This window comes from Thamnophis sirtalis, unplaced genomic scaffold (genome assembly GCF_051295495.1).
Source record: "Thamnophis sirtalis isolate CommonGarterSnake01/CBP01778 unplaced genomic scaffold, rThaSir2_p1.2 scaffold_4, whole genome shotgun sequence".
In the NCBI taxonomy this organism is placed as follows: domain Eukaryota; kingdom Metazoa; phylum Chordata; class Lepidosauria; order Squamata; family Natricidae; genus Thamnophis; species Thamnophis sirtalis.
Genome location: NW_028261384.1, coordinates 107,240,891 through 107,260,921, shown reverse-complemented (window position 1 = coordinate 107,260,921; position 20,031 = coordinate 107,240,891). Strand labels below are relative to the sequence as shown.

The following is a 20,031-nucleotide window of genomic DNA, read 5'->3' as shown; positions in this document are numbered from 1 at the left end:
CAGGAAGACTAGCTGTCTATTTTTCAGTCCTCTATTAGTTACTTTCTGGACTACAATAGTATTGGTTTCATAGATACTTTTATACCAGAATGTAAAAGAAAGACATCTAAGCAAATATGAGTTGCAAATGAAGGTAAACATTTGTACCAAATCAAAGTATGTATCCAAACTGGAAGCTGTAGATTGTTTATGACAGCACTGGTTTCTCATCCGAAGGGTACATCAGAATCATAGTAAACGGTAAAACTGGGAGAAATAAGAATTTTGCAGACTTAACTAAAATTCTCAGGATTGGGCCATATATAGCATGCAAGGGTCATCTCTGAACTGTGAAAAGTTTCCCCCTTATACTTAGCAAAAGTTTAACAAAAGGTGAAGGACCTCCTGTTCTTTAAAACATTGTCTTCCCCAGTCAGGTAACTAAGCAAGTAGAATTCAGCTGACATATTCAAAGATAGCTATGGTTCTCCCCCTTTGTCTTCTTTGTTTGACCAGGGTTCAAAAAAGTCAACATCTCAATGCATATCTCAAAAAAGGGGAGGGCTTTGATTGCATGGCTATGACTCCCACCTTCCTTTTTGACCCCCTTTCTAACATTCCTATTTGACTTCAAAGGAGGAAGGACTGTAGATAGATTCTCCCTGCTCCCCTGAGACTTTCTTTCTCTGTAGAAAAGCCTTATCTGCTAAGTTTTCCCAGGCTTGATTCTACAAGTTGAATTTGAGTGCTTGGTTGACAGATGGTTGTTATTTTCTCCATTTTCTACCATACTCCGCCCCACTTTTAGTGAATGGTTGGCATGTCTCCAAGCCTTCCACTAGGTTTTGATATCTGTTTATCAGATAGAATTGTCTGGATCAGTTCCATAAAGAAAAAACAGAAAACCAGAAACTCGATGCTGTTTCCCTGACTAGTGTTGAATTACATTTCTGAATGGCTGTAGCATAAGGTATCAGTGAGTGAATCTCATATTAGCATTTCTCATCTTTCCAGTCAAACTAATGTTTAGCTATGATTACAGTTTTCACTGTTCCACAGCTAAACCTTGAGACGTTCCATTATTCACTTTGCAGCTTAAATTTCCTTTCTTTGGTGCTAGGAAAAAGAGGTTTTGAAAAAGTAAATAACTGAATGCTTCCCACCTTCAAATTCTTGCATTAGGACTGCCCCCAATTCAATATTAAGTGCAGCAACATATAAAAACAAATAAAAGATTGAAGTTTGGCCCACTTAACACAAGGTGATTAACAACAACAACAAAAAAAAATTCCAATTCTTGAAAGCCTTTTTGGCTTTCAGAATCCAAGGAACCTTGCTAGGTTTGCTTTGTGAGTTAAATATGTGATTGATTTTGTTTTTGTGGAACAAAAAAGTATAGAAGTATACACAGGCCAAAATACCTGGGAAGTTCTAGGGACCACCTTGGTTGTTGAAGATTATATCTATTTGAATGCAGGTACCTCCTCTTTTAATTTAATTTGACTGGTCATGTTGCCAAAATAAGTGGTCAGAATTACCCAGTTGGCAGAATTAATAGATAAAACAACTTCTTTGACTAGAAATAAGATTCTTTCATTACAGCAAATGTTTTTAACAAAAAGCAACGTAAATTGTATCACAGTCCAAATAGGTTTCATAATATGTACTTTTGTCCCTGCCTGGTTGGATTTTATCCATTATTCTTTAGGTGGTTACAGGAGTGCCATGATAATAAAGAGACTGAAATGTTGGAAAGGCTTTTTTTCTCTAATCAGATAACTCAACTCCAATCTTATTTGCCAGAACCCTTTGGTTAACTAGACAGATAATTGGGGCCATTTAACAGACCTTATAAAACTTCTACTCTGGAAACAGGGCGACTGTCACTATGATAGTTCAATGACACCTAAAAAAAATCTTACGGTACCCTTTGCACCTTTTTCAATGTGTGTAGCTCTTTCTGGACTAAGTGAGATGTTGATCTAGATTTTGCATTACCAATGCCTGCTCTGTGTTCCACCAGGCACAAGTCTGGCTTGGTTTCCTCTAAAAACACTTCTGAGGTGGCTTTGTGTTTTAGAATGATCCTAGGACTTTTGTCTTGAAAACTTTTTTTTTTAAATGTAACATAAGAATATATGGTCTGGTTCAAATCACCAGCATGTATGCTAAAAGAAGTTCAATTACCATATTATTTTTTGGAGTATGAGACACACTTTTTTCCCCTCAAAAAAGAGGCTGAAAATCTGGGTGATTCTTATACACTGAATACAGCATTTTTTTGCCTCTTGAAACCCCACCCCCTTCACCAAAATGGCTCTGCATAGCCTTTAGGGGGCTTTCAGAGTACTCCTGGGGCTGGAGAAGGCAGAAATGAGAAAAAAAATGGGCCATTGGATATGAGAGATAGCTAACTGCAGTTTTATGGCTCTTGGTTCTACCAGCCTCCCTAAGGATAGTCCCAAAAGGGAAATGATCATGCAGAGAATTGTGGATGGTGAGCACTAATTGCCACCACTTGTTTGGGGATTAATTAAAAAAAGCCTCCAGATATTTCTTAGTCTGGAGTGTAAATAAGCTCTAAGGGAGGACTTTTCGTACATGCTTCCCCTTTTACTCAAGTAGCAGTTGACTAATTAACTAAACTTGGATGCTATTAAAAAGTTAACAACTTCTGTTGACAGCATCACATACACCAGGTGCATCCCTGGAGACCCCAGAGGCAATTGGCCTTCAAGACTTGGACAGTTGCCATTGTGGCTCCTCCTCTTTATAATTAATAAAGCTTTCAAAGCAAAATCATTATGCATTGCTGAGGCATGAAAACATGAGTTGATGCCTACTGGCATTCCTTTGTGAATGGGAGCCCCACATGCTCTTCCTGAAAGACCTGATGGGATGGGCTGATATAACTGGGGAGAGACAATTGCTTAAGTAACTAAGTGCTCATGCCAGGTAAGATCATTCTGAACATTACCAACACTTTTAATTGAACCAAAAAGCAAATTGCTAACTAACATAGCTTGTAAAGCTATATGCACTAATATAGCTTGTAGAGCTATATGCACTGATATAGATAAGCACATAAATGCCCATGACCCACATTTTGTACTAGCTAAATATTCCAAATGATCTTCACATAAAGCACATTCCAGTAATCCATGAAAGAGGTGATCAGGCATGAGTGATTGAGCTAGAACCGTATAATCCAGAATGGGCACAATTGGCACACAAGCTTAAGCCACTAATGCCATCTGCTCATCAAGCAGGAGTCATTAGTTCAGAAGGACTCCCCCATATCATGCACTGGGTATAACCGGGGCAGTGCTCCTTTACCCAGAAAGCTGCTGAATCTTGCCAGAGTGGAGCTGAAGCCTTTGTTCTCCATCCAGATATCAACAGACTCCAGGAAATGAGACAGGACATCAACACATCACTTACTTTACCAAGAGATGGAAATATACAGCAGGATATCATCAGCATACTGATGATACTATATCCCATAGCTATAGATGACCGCATCCAGAAATTAAATAGGAGTAGAAGAAATACAGAACTCTATGGCAACCCACAATGTAGGGGTCAAGGGCAAGATCTCTTAAGTAACTCAAGGCAGCAAATATACATAATTCTCCTTCCTTCTATTTTGCCCACAACTACCTGTGAAGTGGGTGGGTTGAGCTGAGAGGGTGACTGGTCCCAAAACACCCAGCCCACTTTCATGACTTAAAAGTCCCCTGGTTTTTAGGCCAGCATCTCAATCCATACACACCAAACTGTCTCTCTAATGTCCCAAAGGTTTAGAAACCCTGCTCCATGCATTCATTCAACTACCTTTTAAAGCCATCTGAGCAACTGGTCATCTCTATTGTAACATGCCACTAAAATCCATAAGCACACACAGGATGGGGTTGGCTTTCATCCAGGATTTGAAATGGATCAGAGGTTATATGATGATGGTAAATCACAATTGGAAACTATATGTTTTACCTATACTGACTGCAACTACCGTTCTGTGCGATATATGAAATGAAACCATGTAGCTTATTTGTACTTTTATGGGTTTGTCTATAGGACATGTGCCAAAAACCAGAATGGCAAAGCCCAGGGAGCTATAAGTAAATACATAAGAAGTTGGTTAAAAAAAATCTCATGATTATGTTGCTTCCTGTTTTGTCAACAAAGTAGATATATAACAAGCTATGGTTAGTGGAATGTATGAAGCAAGACATTTTTAATGGACTTGGCTGATGGTTGAAAGATCTTGGATTGCAAAGTAGGGGATGGATGGTCTGCAAAATAATATTTTCTGTATCCAGTAACATTTTATTATAGACATACTGCCTGACATATAAATCTTCTGGTAATGGAGCAGTTACTCAAATGTGTTTGTTTTATTTTACTATTATAATTATCTAAACAAAATCAAGATGCCTCCATTTGTTGAGTATGAAGCTAAGGGCACATTCTTCTCTGCCTGCTCAATCCATTGCTTCTATAACTAGCACTGAATCTGAATTTCTTTAAAAAAAAACACCCACCAACCTCTCCCTGTGAGGAAAGAATGGCAAGCAGACGGTGATATGACTGGCAGAACCCAATCTGTTCATTTGGAAAAAAACAGATTGCATTTTTCCACCTGCATGGCAGGAGTGATTCCCTAAAAAGAAGCTCTCTGACTCTGTCAAGTAAGCGAGTTTTGATTCCAGAGGCATGCAAACATAAAACACTACTTAATGTCAATTAACATATAAGATGTTTGTGATATGCCCAATATCACTGAATTGCCAGCAACACAAGCTGAGGTATATTGAGATCTGCAGTTTAAAATATATATAGTTAGAAAACTTCTATTACTGATGTAGTCCAAATACTATATCTTATCACCGCCTTCCAGGATCTCAGGTCCCCAACCTCTGCTCTTTGATAGCCCAATAAGTGGATTCTTTTTTCATGCTTTTCCATGCTGTAGAGATACTCCTCAACTTACCATCACAATTGAGCCCAAAATTTTTGTGGCTAAGCAAGAGAGTTATTAAAATAGTTTTGTCCCGTGTAATAACCTCTCTTGCCACAGTTGTTAAGTGAATCACTGCAGCTGTTAAGTTGGTAATGCAGTTAGTAAATGAATTTGGCTTTCTCATTTGACTTTGTCAGTAGATCACAAAAGACAATCATGTGAATCACTGTGAATGTCATAAAAAGATGCCAGTAAACAAATGTCCTTATTTTGATCACATGAATATGGGAATGCTACAAGAGTCAAGTGTGAAAAAGATCGTGTCACTTTTTCAATGCTGTTGTAACGTTAATGGTCGTTATATGAATAATTGTAAATTGAAAACAACTAGCATGTGACCTCAAAAAAAGCCACTGTTTTAAGACTCCATCTACAGCAATTTCTTCACAGTCTTACTACGCTAAAATTCAGACAGATTCACACATTGCTTTATCCTAGATAGAAAAAGAAAACAAAATAGAAAGGTGTCACTTTCTCAACAAAATAAAACCAAACTGTCTTCAAAATACAAGTCAATAATACATTAACTGCAAACAGAGAATATTGTGCTTCAAATAGAACAGAATATCTGTAGGTCAGGATTGAACTGAAAGGGTCCTTGGTGCTCTCTTAGCTTGACTGTTTTCTTGCCCATCTGTAAGAAAACCAAGCTCAAAGAGGATCAAGGACCCCACAATATTGTGCTTATTTGTTGCTGCAGTCATATCTATGAACTGCCTCGTTGGAACAAGGCAAGTGTTCATGAAGTGTCCCATATGTAGCCAGATATTTCTGGGAGATTATATCCCACTCCAGCACCTGTTATTCAAGTGATATATTGTCATGTATTTAAAGATTCAGCCACCATTTCCCAGTATTAAGCTATTACATTGCCTTAGAGTAGGTCAGCCTATTAGTCCAACAAAATTAATGTGGGAAGGAGAAGCCGAAGTCGCAACGACATGACGTGCGATCTCAATGCTATGAGATAGCTGTTGATACTTTTGCCCCTGGGTGGTCCAAACGGACCTAAACCATCCCGCAGAGACGGTGAACAGGAAGAATACATTTTGCTGATCACAGGCACATCGCAAAGTCTCTGACCCAAGAGAAGCTCTTCAAGCCAGTGATAAAAAATCCAGCCAAATGGCTGATGAAGTCAGGGCGGCTCCAAAATGGAAGGATATGGAAAGAGAAAGTGTTTTCAGCTGGTGAGGAATTTTTACTGTTTTAAAAGTGACTGCCTATAAAAAAAACAATTTAAATTGGAGAACAGAAGAAATAAGCAGCGGAATTAAATTTGGACTGGTTTTGAACAGTGGGTTATCCTACCTTTTAAATGCTATCTTTATTGATGGAATTTATGCAAGCCTTTTAAAATGAACAGATTAAGTTTCCTTCTTCTATTTTTTTTTTTTTTTTGACTATTCTCTGTAATCTATGGACTAAAATTCTCCTCTTTCATTACCGTGGGTGTTTTTCTAACTCATTTAAGAATTGGATCTTTTTTTAAACTTGAAATACAAATAGATACAAAAAGAAACAAAGAAATTGTAACATTGTAACACTGCTACTCAGAGGCTAGAGGTTTGTGTACTGGAAACAAAATACTTTTTTCACTGATTATCCTGGCTTGGCACTTCAAGGACTCAAAGTTTGTTTATAGAGAGTGATAAGAAGAAGAAGAAGACAAGCACACAGATGTTCCTTTGAAGTAGATTTTTAACCAGAGAAAGCTGAAATGTTATTGCGATGCTTAATTCTGTTAAAATCTTCTAAGCTAGAGCAGCAGTGTTTGTCAGCTGGAAATCATGGTGCAATTTCAACACCAGAAAGAAGTTTTAAGTCTGCAAAAGATATTCTCAGAAATACAGAAATTATCAAATACAAGTGAAAGGATAGGGAAGTTGGATTACTTAGTGTATCTAACAACAAAATATGATGAAGTTGAAGATGTTCATCAAATGGAAAAAGTAGCAGTTAAAATCCAAAAAATCAAAGAGGAAAATGAATATAAAGAAATTAAAATTGTTGATACTTACGGTGATTGGTTTGTTTCTGAAAATGGAAAGAGTGGAATACTGAAAGAGGAATTAAATGGAGGGAAAACCTACCCCAGATGGGAAGATACAGAAGAGGGAAAAATAAAAGAATTTATGGATTTAAAGGGAGAAATCTTATTAGCAATAGTTTTGATAACACCACCAACAAGGATAAACTGATTAAGGAAATAGAAGAAGGGCATCGAAATTACATGAGAGATTTTATAAGCAAAGAGTTGCTAAGAGGAGTCCATACAAAGTTGATTAAGGAGATGATTAGAGGACTGACACCACAAATGGCAGAAGATATGACATTGTTTTGTTACTGGAAAGATACACGTTGATAGATGGAAGAATATAATTTAAAACTAGCTAAACTTAGCGAAATTTAGTGATAATAGAAATAGTTAAATAAATTGATAATGATAATAATGTATACAATGTGTAGTATTATGATAAGTAATAACTGGATATGAATATTGAATGGTACCCATGATAGGAAGATTAGAAACCCTTTTGGATTGTATATAAAGGTTAATAATAAATAAAAAGAATTAAGTTAGATTTAGTTAAGTCTTGATTACTAGAGGGAAAATGATATGATGCAGGATATAGTCAAATAAAGGAGGGATAATGATAATAATGTATATATATGTACGGGTAAAACATAAGGAAATGGGATGTAAATTGTAAACAGTGATTTGGAAAGGATAGAAAACTTCGTTATTAAATATTATGGATGTTTAGCTAGAATAGGACATAAGGATTTAGTGTCATTGGAGGATTTTAGAAAATAGTAAATGAAATGCCAGTATGTGGTTATGTATTAAATCTTGGTATATTTTATGATGAAGGATGTTTAAACAATTATAGTCAAATGAAAATGGAGGTATGATGACGGTAACATGTATAAATATCTGAGTTAAAATACTTGAGTTAATATGAATTATGCTTGATGACTGTGGAAGAGATGCACAAAAGTTTTTGTAACCAATTGATACACTTTCTACAGTATGTAAAAAAGAGAAGATTTTATGTGTTGTGTTTGTTTTGAAAATAAAAAAAAACTTTTAAAAAAAGATTAATGTGATTCACTCTTTCTGGAGCATCCTGTTTTGGATTCCAGTCATAGGGCATTCCCAGTCCTGCTGACACATCATTTAACTGATAAAATCAAGGATTCAACTTATGACTCCTAGCATGCAAAGCAAATGCTGTACCATTGCACTACAGGCAGACTAGAGAGAGCCATTGGACACACTCTCCATCTCTGCCCTTCTACAGCAGACTGCATGGTCTGCCTGTAGTGGCACTATCCCTTGTAGAATCTACAGTGGTAGCCTCGAAGACTTTGCCTTTCTAGTTTGCAAGATACCACAGCAGATATTTTTCCAGATTAAAGGACTCAAAGTAAGCCTTGATGCCACCTATCTCCATAAGCCTCAAGGGTTGGATCAAGCAGCAAAAAAGACCCAGATGTCCTAGACAGTATGAGGCTGCATGGAGGTTTCTGAAGTAGGATCTCCTTTCCAGGCTGTAACTGAGTTTTCCCCAGTAGCTTCTCCCTTCCAGGTTACCAGACGACTTTCTGCCTGGCTCGGATCTCCTGTCTTCCAACCACTGATGGTGCTCTCAGCAGTCGGCTCCCCTGCTTTCCAGGCCACAGGAGCAGGAATGATGCTTGCCTCGGCAGCAGGAGCAACCGTGGTGGCAACATTTGCTTTTTCCTTCCAGTCAGCTGGCGAGGAGGATGTGACAAGAGCCCCGGGAGCATCTGATGGGCCCCCTTTCCAGGCAGTGTGAGTGGTCATGTGACGCTCCAGCAGAGTACGGTGAGAGAAGTATTTGTTGCAGATGCAGCACTGGAAGCGTTCAGGGCGGTGGGTGCGCATGTGCACATTGAGGGAGCTCTTCTGGGTGAAGCGCTTGCAGCAGATGGAGCACTGGAAGGCACGCACGCCAGTGTGGGTCACCATGTGCTTGAGCAGATAGTCTCGCAGTGAGAAGGAACGCCAGCAAATGCTGCACTGATGGGGCTTCTCACCTAGAAAAGGAACAGCACAGAAGGTCAGTTGAGGGCCAAATTTTCATTTCTTAACAAAAAAAAGTTGCTCTCCAATGGAGGAGGGAGGGGAGAAACCAACTGGCACCCCAACTGTAATGATCCCAAAGCATCCCCAGATTATGGGGGGAGGCCTGTTAAACTTTTGTTTGCTTTGTCACATCTATTTTTTTTAACTTATGTCCCAGTGCAAAAGAAACACAAAAAAGACAGATTTGTTCTTTCCAAGAATTCCATTGAAATTACTGCATTACTCTTGGGAACTCAGAAAAACAAAGATTCTCCTCATAGCTATAAAGAGCTGCTTTGTCTGTTTTGCAAAGCAGAGATCCTTTCACTAAATAGAGTAACAAAGCAGGCATTGTAATTATCTCTAAGACAATGACTCACAATGTATACTGTACAGTATACAGGTTGTTCCTCTACCTATCATAATTCTGGAAGGCCCAGAATCTTGGATGTTGAATGAAGTAGTTATTAAGTGAAATGCCACATGACCACTTTGGTCAACTACTGCAATCCAGACTCTCCCAGTTGTAGTCATTAAACAGCCATTTGTGTTTTAAGTGGAGTGCTAAGAAGAGAGCTTGAGTCTCCTGGGCGCTGTGAGCTGGGAAGAGGGTTTGGGCCTCCCATCTCAGCTGGGAGGCTTGGAGAGAATGATCACAAATGTGATGGAAATTGCTAGTGTTTTTGCCATATTTGAGGTCCATTCTTCTAGCATGTCAGAGAATTTATCCTCCCTGTATGGGGGAGAAAATACAACCATGCATAAAATCCTTTGGTGCACTGGGGGAACAGATCACTGTAAAACGGCATGATGTTTTATAATGGCTAGAAATGTTTCCCCATTCTAAGGTTGTTGTGACTGCAAACGATCATTAAACAACTGGTCATTACATTGAGGACTACCTGTATTGCCATCAGGTAACTTGGCTGTTAAATAGGTACTAAATGGACAAATTTTCTTGGCAAGTGGTTGCCATTGCTTGCTTCCTAGGGCTGAGAGAGACTGGTTCAGGGACACCCATGTCTAATAGGGTTCCTCATTCTTCACCTATTAGATCAAATGGCCCTCTTTGTTTGAACCAACCATAGTGGCTTATCTTAAAATCAAAACTAAATCCATCAACAGTAGTCACCAAAAGTTTGCCTAAAGTTAGTTAAAAATTAAATTAAATTACTACATTTAGCTAAAGTGGTAAAAAGGAGAAAATCAATTTAGGAAAGGGTTTTTAGCCAAACATTGTGTTTTATTTGGGACACATTCACTTTTTGTTTTAACTGTACCCATTTCCCTTTTGCCCCATCCCTATGTGCTTTGTTAATATGTTCCACAAAACCATGTCTGATGGCTCTCAATTTATGGAATTTCTACACAAAATAACTAGTATTGTTCATTTGGTTCCCTGCGACCCAAGCATTTAAATCCCCAGTACCAGTTTTCCAGCAGGATGTCAGTGGAGGAGGAAAATTCAAAGCACTGGCAGGAAAAGACATTGCAGCAATTGCAAGAAACCAGATTTTTCTCACCCTGAAGCTTCTTGCATTTCCTCCTTTCACTCAACCTTTTTCCTTAAAACGTTTATTATCAAAACAGCCAATCCTGTCTTTCCATGATCATTTGTATTTCAACAGTAAGAAAAAGATTTGAGTCAGGTGTGACTTGGTTAATTTTAGTTTCTCATTTTTATTTCCTAACTTTCATCCATCTGCACATTATTATAGGCAGTCCTCAACTTACGACCACAATTGAACTCAAAATTTCTATTGCTAAGCAATGTAATTGAGTTTTGAACAATTGTTAAGTAAGTAACAGGGACATTAAGTGAATCTAACTTCACCATTGACTTTTGTTGTCAGGTTGTAGGTCACATGACTCCAGGACATTGCAACCATTATAAATATATGCCAGTTGCCAAGTGCACAAATGTTGATCATGCAACAAGGATGCAACAATAATTGTAACTGTGAAAAATGGTCACTGAGTCATTTCTTTCAGTGCCGTTATAACTTTGAATGGTCAGTAAAAGAATGGATCTAAGTCAAGGACTACCATATTTTTTGGAGTATAAGACGCACCAAGATTTTGAAGAGACAAATTAAAAAAAGTTTTTACACTCTGCAGATCTCTCAAAAATGGCCAGTTTTTTGCAAAAATGGATAGCGGCTTATAGGCGGCTTTAGATGCACTTCTGGGGGGGGGGGGGAATGGCTCATTATTTGCTCATTTTTGCCCTCCCCAGCCCGCAGGAGCATCCTAGAAGCCTCCTAAAGGCCATTTTTGCAAAGGGGCGGGGTTTTGGGAGGCCAAAAATGCTGTATTCAGTGTATATAAAATGCACCCAGATTTTCAGCCTCTTTTTTGAAGGAAAAAGGTGTGTCTTATGCTCCGAAAAATACGGTACTTGTATTGGTATGAGCGTTTGGTTTTTTATAGTTATAGTTTATTGGTCTTGTATGCTGCCCACTCCCGAAGGACTCCGGGCGGCTTACAATAAAAAGGGGAAGGGGATAAATAGACAAAACAACAATTTAAAATACACAACATTCAGTTACCGTGGGGCTGGATACTTCAACAGCCCCCCGGCCTGCCAGAGCAGCCAGGACTTAGTGGCTTTGCAGAAGGCTAGGAGAGTAGTAGGGGTCCGGATCTCCACGGGGAGCTCGTTCCAGAGGGCTGGAGCTGCAACAGAGAAGGCTCTCCCCCCGGGGAGTCACCAGCCGACATTGGCTGGCAGATGGGATCCAGAGAAGGCCTAGTCTGTGCGATCTGATCGGTCTTTGGGAGGTAATTGGCAGGAGGCGGTCTCTCAGGTACCCAGGTCCGATGCCATGTAGGGCTTTATAAGTAACGACTAGCACCTTGAAGTGAGTCCGGAGACTAATGGGTAGCCAGTGCAGCTCGCGGAGGATAGGTGTAACGTGGGTGTACCTGGGTGCACCCACAATCGCTCGCGTGGCTGCGTTCTGGACTAGCTGAAGTCTTCGAACACTCTTCAAGGGCAGCCCCATGTAGAGCGCGTTACAGTAATGTAATTAAAACATCTGTGGCCCTATTTGTATTTTTGTGTGCATTTTTCCTAGCTGCGCTTATAACTTTTATTGGAAATCAGCAGGAAATGTTCTTTCTTTCTAGTGCAATGTTTCTCATCCTGAGTAACATTAAGATTTGTGGATTTTAATTCTCAGAAATCTCCAGCCAGCATATGCCTGCTGGTGAATTCTGGGAATTAAAGTCCACAAAAATTAGCTATCCAGGTTGAGAACCATTGCTCTAGTCTGATCTCAGCTCCTTGTGTCTGCCTCCATTTACTATTCTCTCAAAATAGTAGGAAAAAAGTGACCTTGTTCAACCACCAAACAGTGATATTTTCTGAGGCTCAGCCTTGTTCTTTCCCAGCAATGACAACCCACCTCCCTGGTTTACTGATTTCATTACCAGAGTGGATGAACATATGTTTGGTGTAGTTCTTCCGAGAGCTGAACGTTTTCTGGCAGTGGCTACATTGATAGGAAGGTTCCAAGCAGCGGGACGTTCCTGGCTGTTGGCTCTGCTGCTCTCCACCATGAAGAGCACTGGTAACCATTGTGTTGGGGCTGAGCTGGACCATATTGCTGGCACCTGAGTCCTGCTGTTGCTGCTGCTGTTGCTGCTGAATGCTGTAGAAGGTCTGGGCTACTCCACCAGGCTGGGGCAGGTGGAACTGGAAGATGCTGGTATTACTGGTGACGGTGCTGGTATTAGTGACTTCTGCCTTGAGCTCCCGCTGGATGCCTAGGGAGGAGACAAAGGTCAAGGCCTCAGGCCCACCACCGCTGCTTCGGGGTGGAAACCCAGAGGTGGAGCCACTTAGGTCTTGCTTGAATTCTCCTGTTAAGTTCCTCAGATTGGAAGCCTCTACGTTGCAATCAGGATGGAATTTATCTCTATCTCGAGAGGTGGAAACTGTAGCCTCTTCCCCACTTTCTTCTCCCTGCCAGGATGGGATGAAGGACTCGGAAAAGACATCCTGGTTTCCAAAGAAATCCTGACCTTCCGGGGTGGCATAATCCAAGTGAAGGCTCTCCTTCCGGTCGGGTCCACTGCTAACCCCAGAGTCCTTTGCCTGATCACTGAAGTCAGCAGCAAAGGGGCCACTCCCACTGCATTCAGCAAAGCAGCTCAGTTTGGCCTCTCTTTCTGCCTCCGACCCCTCTGGGCCTTCCCCACTGCCTTCCTCTTCGTCTTTGATGATCACTGGCATTGTCTCAGACAGCTGAAGCCTCACTGGCTGGCGCTGCTTGCGACTATGGCAACTGGGGGCAGATTCAGTGGAGTGCAGGTAGGAACCTCCTGCATCTCCTTCACTTATGGACCCCTCGCAGGCAGCTGTCCTAGCTTCTCTGTGCTGGGAGGACAGCAAGTCTCGCAATTTATAACGCACCTCTGAGGCACAAAGCAGCTTTGGGGGTTCAAGGTGGGCAGCGTCAAGGTCACCTGGTCGTGAGAGGCTGCCAATGACCTCTTTGGGTTGTTGCTCCTGGGGCTTGCCGGGCAGAACTCTGGGAAGAGATAAGGGTACCGCTGGAGCAACAGTGGGGGGTTTCGGGCTGCGATTCTGAGAGATGATCTGGGTGCATTCGTCAATGACAGTCTTGATTTGCAAGATGGAAGCAGCGGTGAGGATCTGCAGAGCTTCAGACTGGGCTACGACCAGAGAGCCACTATACATAAACTCCACCAGCTGACGCACTACCTGACTGGGGACCACAGGGGGTACCTCAATCTCTGAATAGCCCAACAACAGTTTATCATGGAAAAAGGGGCTGCCAGCAGCCAGCACACACCGGTGAGCTCGCAGGGTGGCCTCCTGGATGTGCACTGTCACATCACAGAAATGACCACCTAGACGTTGCCCATTCAGGGTCTCCAGAAGAGACTTGCTGAAGTTCTGTAAATGAATGTAATGGACAGCTTCGGCCATTCTGTCTTGTATCCCACACTGGAATCTTTACAGCTCCAGAGCCTTCAAAATATACTCTGCATCATAAATAAGGATGCCAGGGAAGAGAATCTCTAATAGAAACCCTGCAACAACACTGGAGAGAAAGAAATGGTTAGAGATGCCTCAGAAACTAACATTAATTCGGCAATCATAAATCAAGGATAGGATGATAGCAATAGCATTTAGATTTATATACCACTTCACAATGCTTTACAGTCCTATATAAATGGTTTATAGAGCCAGCATCTTGTCCCCAACAATCTTCATTTTACCAACCTTGGACAATCAGAAAAGGGACAGTATAGACTGCAGTTGGATAGTGAGTGGGCAAGAGGTTCATAAGGGATCATTCCTGTTTCACACACTGTAAAAGAGTCAAGGATGTGAAGAGGGAATTGTGTTAATATAGATTTACATTAAAATAGAATTAGCTTAGTTTGTGTTATCCATGTGGTAAGGCTGACATGGTAAAACAGGATCTTGTTCTGTAATTATGGGCACAGCTTAATGCCTGAGGCATTTTATCTGATCTTGAAAAGCTAAGCAATTAATATTTGGATGGCAGAAAAGTCCAGAATTATAGACTGGAATGAGAGATCGAAACAACATTCCAGAAGAACACAATATCAAGCAGCATTTGTATTTCTGCTTAGGCAAATGCATGAAGCCACCAGTCATTATTTCACTCAAAAAAGACTTTATTAACAGAGATAAATAGCTCATTGGCTTGTTGGTCACACATCCCTCACTGAGATTCTACATGCGGGAATTTCCAATTTTTTTTTGGCGGGGGGAGGAATTGATTATTCAGTCTGCAATGCAAAGAGGAAGTCCCAGCTTCCAACTTTAGCATCTCTAAATAAAAGAGACCAGGCAAGGAATAATGATAACGTTGCCCAGACAGTCAAAAAATTCAAATTTGCTTTTTCCAATTCTAGTTTTGCTTTGATGGGAATTTGCTAGGTTGTTCTCTCATCAATGAGGCTTTGCAGAGAGAAAAGACAGAAAGGCATCAGACCTTGCCATAACCTTGAATATCAAGTGTGGTAGAAGGTTGTTTTCTTTTTTTGAAAACCTACTATTTCATTTTGTATGCAAATTTAATAAACACCCTATCATATGTAAATCTATACCCCAAAATGCACACAACAATAAAAATCTAAGAAGTTTGCATTCATGTACTGCAAGTATGGATGAAAAGTAGGGCAAATACTGCAAAATAGTTACAGTAAATAAATAATAAGTACAAACCTTCCTTCTCAAGCTTGCTATCTCCAGATGTATGAAGACAATGCAACTATAAGAAAACCTAGCAGTTGTATTTCCAACACATATTGAGGACATCCAGGCAAAACTGCAACATATAAAATCACAGTTTGTTTAAAAACACAGGCAACAAGACAATTATAGATAGAATTGTTACACAAATGTGAGAGAGTTAACTGAAATCTTATTGAGGTAAAACATTAACCTAACTAGAGGGGCTATTATGAGGTGATTTCAAGTCCAGTTAAAAATAGAGATGTCTTAAAAGTTAACCCCAGAAAAAAAATTGTGGGTAACTACAGTGAAATGAAGAATACTTTCCCGCCTACTTAAAAAGAAACTGATACTCTGCCTAATCTTGTCTATAGAAAAAAAGAGAGACAGTCTGCCAGGAAAGTCACCAGGAATAACTCTGAAATGCTGGGTCTAATTAAAGTCCTGACTTACTTTTTTTATGCACAGAAAGTTTCTATCTCTGGAAGCTGTGTTTGGGCCTTACTATCCTGCTTCAGCATATGTGTGTGTGTGTGTGTGTGCGCGCGCGCGCGCCAAGGGTGGGTTCCTGCTAGTTCTAACCTCTTCTAGAGAATAAGTTCCACAAATCTACCTTGCCGTTTAGAACTGGTTCCAGCTCTATTCCCCCACCCATCCGTACCATGCTTGCCCCGCCTGCGGCACCCACTAATTGGGTGGCTCACCAATCACCCCACCCGCCTCTAAGAGTCCTATCTAAACCTTAAAGTCTTAAAGCTGTCAGGTTTGAACACCCCTGGGTTTTTTTTTCTAAAGGGTTAGTGGTGTAAGGGTTTTGTAACTTGACAGCTATTAAGACTTGCGTGCTTCAAATGCCAGAGTTTCTGAGCCAACATTTTGGTTGCTAAGCAAGAGCGTTGTTAAGTGAGTTTCACCAAATTTTACAAGTTGGCCATACCCACCCACATGACTGCCAAGCCACTCAGTCACATGGCCGGCAAGCCACTCCCACAAAGCAGGCCACACCTACAGAAGAGGTTCTACAAAAATTTGAAACCCACCACTGGTGTGTGTGTGTGTGTGTGTGTGTGTGTGTGTGTGTGTGTGCGCATGTGTGGGCGCATGGGCGCGCACACACACACACTCAAATAAAAAATTGACACTGGCACAAAATGGTCCTGAATCTCAATGGGAGGAGTTATTGGATTTCCAGCTTTGGTTAGTGACACAGTGGCTAAGACGCTGAGCTTGTTGATCAGAAAGGTCGGCGGTTCAAACCCCTAGTTGGCAAGGGGTTGGACTAGATGACCTCCAAAGTCCCTCCCAACTCAGTTACTGTTAAAATATGCTCTTCGCTGACTGAGAGCTAAGCGCTTTTTTCTCATGGTTGCACGAGCTCCGAGTCTGAGCTCTGCCTCCGCATCCGCCTCAGGTCTCCAACCACAACCTCTGAAGCTCTGCCGCGCCTATGTCAAGGGAAGCCAGCCGTCCGGGGTCCCGATCCCTCAGTACCTGTACCTGGGAACAGAACCGGCATGGGCTTTGGGAATAAAGAGGCGTGGCGACGACCCAGTGGGCGGGGCTTATGCTGGAGGTGGAGCCCCGCACACCTACCTTCCCGGTCTGCAGCGCGGACCATCCACTCCAACAGGCTTTCTACGGCGATCTCCTTCCGCGCACTGTACGTCGCCGCCTTCCTGGCACTTCCGCACCGTGCCGTGCTAGCGGGGCGCGTATCCGTAGAGACAAAAAAGTGTAGAGTAGACTCCCTAATTTGAGAGTCTTTATTGTTGACTACAATTCCCAGCATCCATCGGTACACAACAGTTGGGATCTATGGCCGAAGAGAAAGGGAAGATAAAGCAGGCACCGCCTTAAGGCGGGGCTGCATAAAGCGCAGATTCCGCTTTTCTTTGTCAAGAAGGTCAGGAAAATGCAGGTAACGCAGCAGGCGCTTCCTTTTTCGCAAACGAGTATAAGCCATTCCAGAAACTTTTGCCGCAATAATTCTTAATCGGAGGGAAATGTTAGCCCACACTGGCTTTGAAGGTACCTGCCTATGCTAGTCTTCTGGAATTTACCGCCCTCCAAATATATCGACTACTATTGCAATGATGAACTTGCCCCTGTTATTGGTGGGAATTGTAAATTAAAACCTGTGACGGGCATAATTTTATGGAAGGGTGCGAAAATAGACCGACCCTCTAGATGGGATTTCTTTTCCTGTCTCCGAGTTTGCTCAATTTTATCTCAAACTACAAACAGAATTGGGGGGGGGGGGTAATTAAAATTATTTAAATAACTTCCCCAAAAGCAGAGAGAGAGAGAAAACCGTTCCTTTCTTGAAACTATAAGAAACTCCTCTCCCTTCCCCAGATTAAAATATTCTTTAATCTTAATATTAAGAGAGGCAGGATTATTTCCCCAAAGGAAAAATGGAGAAACATCCTATTAAAGGCAGAAAGCAGCCCCAGTATTTTCTAATAGCATCAAGCAGAAGGCTCAAGTCTTTAGTGATGGATACTTTGTATCTATTAAGAAAGACTCTGATAATCTATCCGTAAACAAAATGCCCTGAACCACAGCTCTCTCTTAATCTGGGATTAAGAATTTGGGATTAATCTCATGGGATTAAGAATTTACATTTCCCCACCCAAATTCTAAAGACAGGACATGATCTACAGGACATAATAGGATTAACCCATTGAAATAGTAAAAGAAACAGGGCTCGCTACATTGTGCAACCCCCCTGGAGCATCTCAATCACAAAAACCCAGAAACCTATAAAGACCCATTCTCTCATTCAGCCATTTTGTCTGCCATCCCAGAAATATTGCTGCTATCACTGAAGTTTCTGAAAACCAAATAAACCTTTCCTTTCAGTCAGTCTCCATTTTAATTCCAGCGCAATTCTCCCGTCTTGGAATGTAAGCGAACTTTTCTTCCCATAAAACAAATCTGTAAAGAAGGGGAAACCTATATTTTTTTTTTCAAGCTACCAGATCAACTAAATAGAAAAATCCCAACATTGTGTGCTCCCACATTAAATTGTGGAAAACTTAAGACCCAAGCATTGATATCTACCATAGTTATTTGAACCGATAGTATAGCTTGGTAATCAGGCCAAGAATTTATTTATTTATTTATTTATAAATACAGCCTTAGTCTGATTTCCAAGATACACTGTCGACCCAAATTCTTTTTATATGTTCAAACAGCAACCCTATCAAATAATTTAGATTGAGAAAAAGGGGAAAGCTATGTCAATCACCCCAGCGTTATCTTTTGGGCAGATAGCTGGCTATTTATTGGAAACTGGTGTGGAGAAGCCAATGTCACACAGCATCAAGAAAAAAGAAAATTTTTATTTCCCTACAGAAATCTGAGTTTCATGCCCAAGGAGCACCCAAGAAGTCAGACACAATTATTTTTATACAATTCATTGCAGGAAACAAAAGTAAGAGAATTACTGATCGGTTTACATTTTTCACACAAAATAAAAGGTGGAAGCTGTCCCTTGGTAGTGAGGGTGGGAAAAGAGGACTGGGGGAATAGTTTGCTGCCCAATAATATCTGATTAAAATTTCAGATTTCAGGTTTCAGTCTTGTTTCATACAGGCAGCTTTAAATTTCTTTCCAAGTATCCAGAATTTTGATACTACAAGATACAATTTTATACCAAAAGGAAAACTATTTCAAACAAAAGGAAAATAAAACATTGGGAGGGAGGAAGAATAATTCTTTTAAATATTTTAAATGTTTTAAATATAAGAAAGAGAAACAAGAGATACAATATATTCCAAATTAAATAATACATTACGATGTACCCCTTTAAGAACAAGGGAACTGGCAATTGGCACTATATATTTTTTGTTGTGTGTGCATATATGTGTATTTCTCAGAGAGATTTTTATTAATGCTATTCAGGTCAAATATCAGTGGTCTGGGGGACAGTTCTAAAGAAGTGGTTGAAGTATTAGACTACATTAACCTGAGTCCTAGTTCTGCCTTAGGCATGAAGCCAGTTGCCCGACCTTTGGCCAATCACTCCCTCTTACACAGACAAATCACCTTTGAAAAATGGATGGATAAGGTTAGTCAATTGTCCGGAGGGGGGTAGGGGAAGGCACACAGTAAAAAAAAAATCATTGCAATTGAGTTTTAGGCACAAACATTTTCATAGTTCCCATCTCTTGATATTTTATGGGAATTTTTTATCCTGGCAAATAGTCCCAAAGAAAATAATACTTTGGGGGGGGGGGAAATTGGAGTGCTGTGCATCTGATTTAAAGTTTTAAAAACTATTCCCATCTTTAAAAAAAATAATGTAAGCTATCTCTAGCTCTTATGGAGTCTATCTCTGTTGCCAAGATACTTGGAAACTGCAAAATATTTCAGCCTGGTAAAGGTAGGCTTTTTTGTTTTGTTTTACCATACTGAATGTAAGATTTATTTATTTATTTATCACATTTATATCGCTGCTCACCTCACAAAAAGCAATCCTTTTGACATACAACAGTCTATAAAACATTAATTGTGTAAAACCAAAATATTAAAAATGAAAAGCACTATAAAAATGTAAAGTATATAAACCGCATGAGAAAGTAGAAAGAGATCAATCACAAAGGAACCATTTAAGAATGTTTCTGGTTTCTTGGGACCCCCCAGGCCTGGTGACACAACCAGACCTTAAGGGATTTCCAAAATAATAACAGGGTTGGG

At 40.5% G+C, this 20,031-nt stretch overlaps 1 protein-coding gene across 1 annotated transcript; it reads right to left on the bottom strand.

The window, feature by feature from the left end:
• Positions 1–6: 6 nt before the first annotated feature.
• On the bottom strand, positions 7–17,005 carry ZBTB45 (zinc finger and BTB domain containing 45). Its single transcript, XM_014054620.2, has 4 exons — positions 16,924–17,005; positions 15,322–15,424; positions 12,525–14,164; positions 7–9,064 (listed from the first exon to the last, which is right to left on the bottom strand). The coding sequence occupies exons 3-4, from the start codon at positions 14,047–14,049 to the stop codon at positions 8,502–8,504; spliced, it is 2,088 nt and encodes a 695-aa protein (XP_013910095.1). The 5' UTR covers positions 14,050–14,164; positions 15,322–15,424; positions 16,924–17,005; the 3' UTR covers positions 7–8,501.
• Positions 17,006–20,031: the final 3,026 nt, after the last annotated feature.

Coding starts and splice junctions, on each gene's coding strand:
- ZBTB45 (XM_014054620.2), bottom strand. CDS start 14,049: ATGGCCGAAGCTGTCCATTACATTCATTTACAGAACTTCAGCAAGTCT. Junction 9,065..12,524: donor ACATATGTTCATCCACTCTG/GTAATGAAATCA, acceptor TTCCTTTTCTAG/GTGAGAAGCCCCATCAGTGC.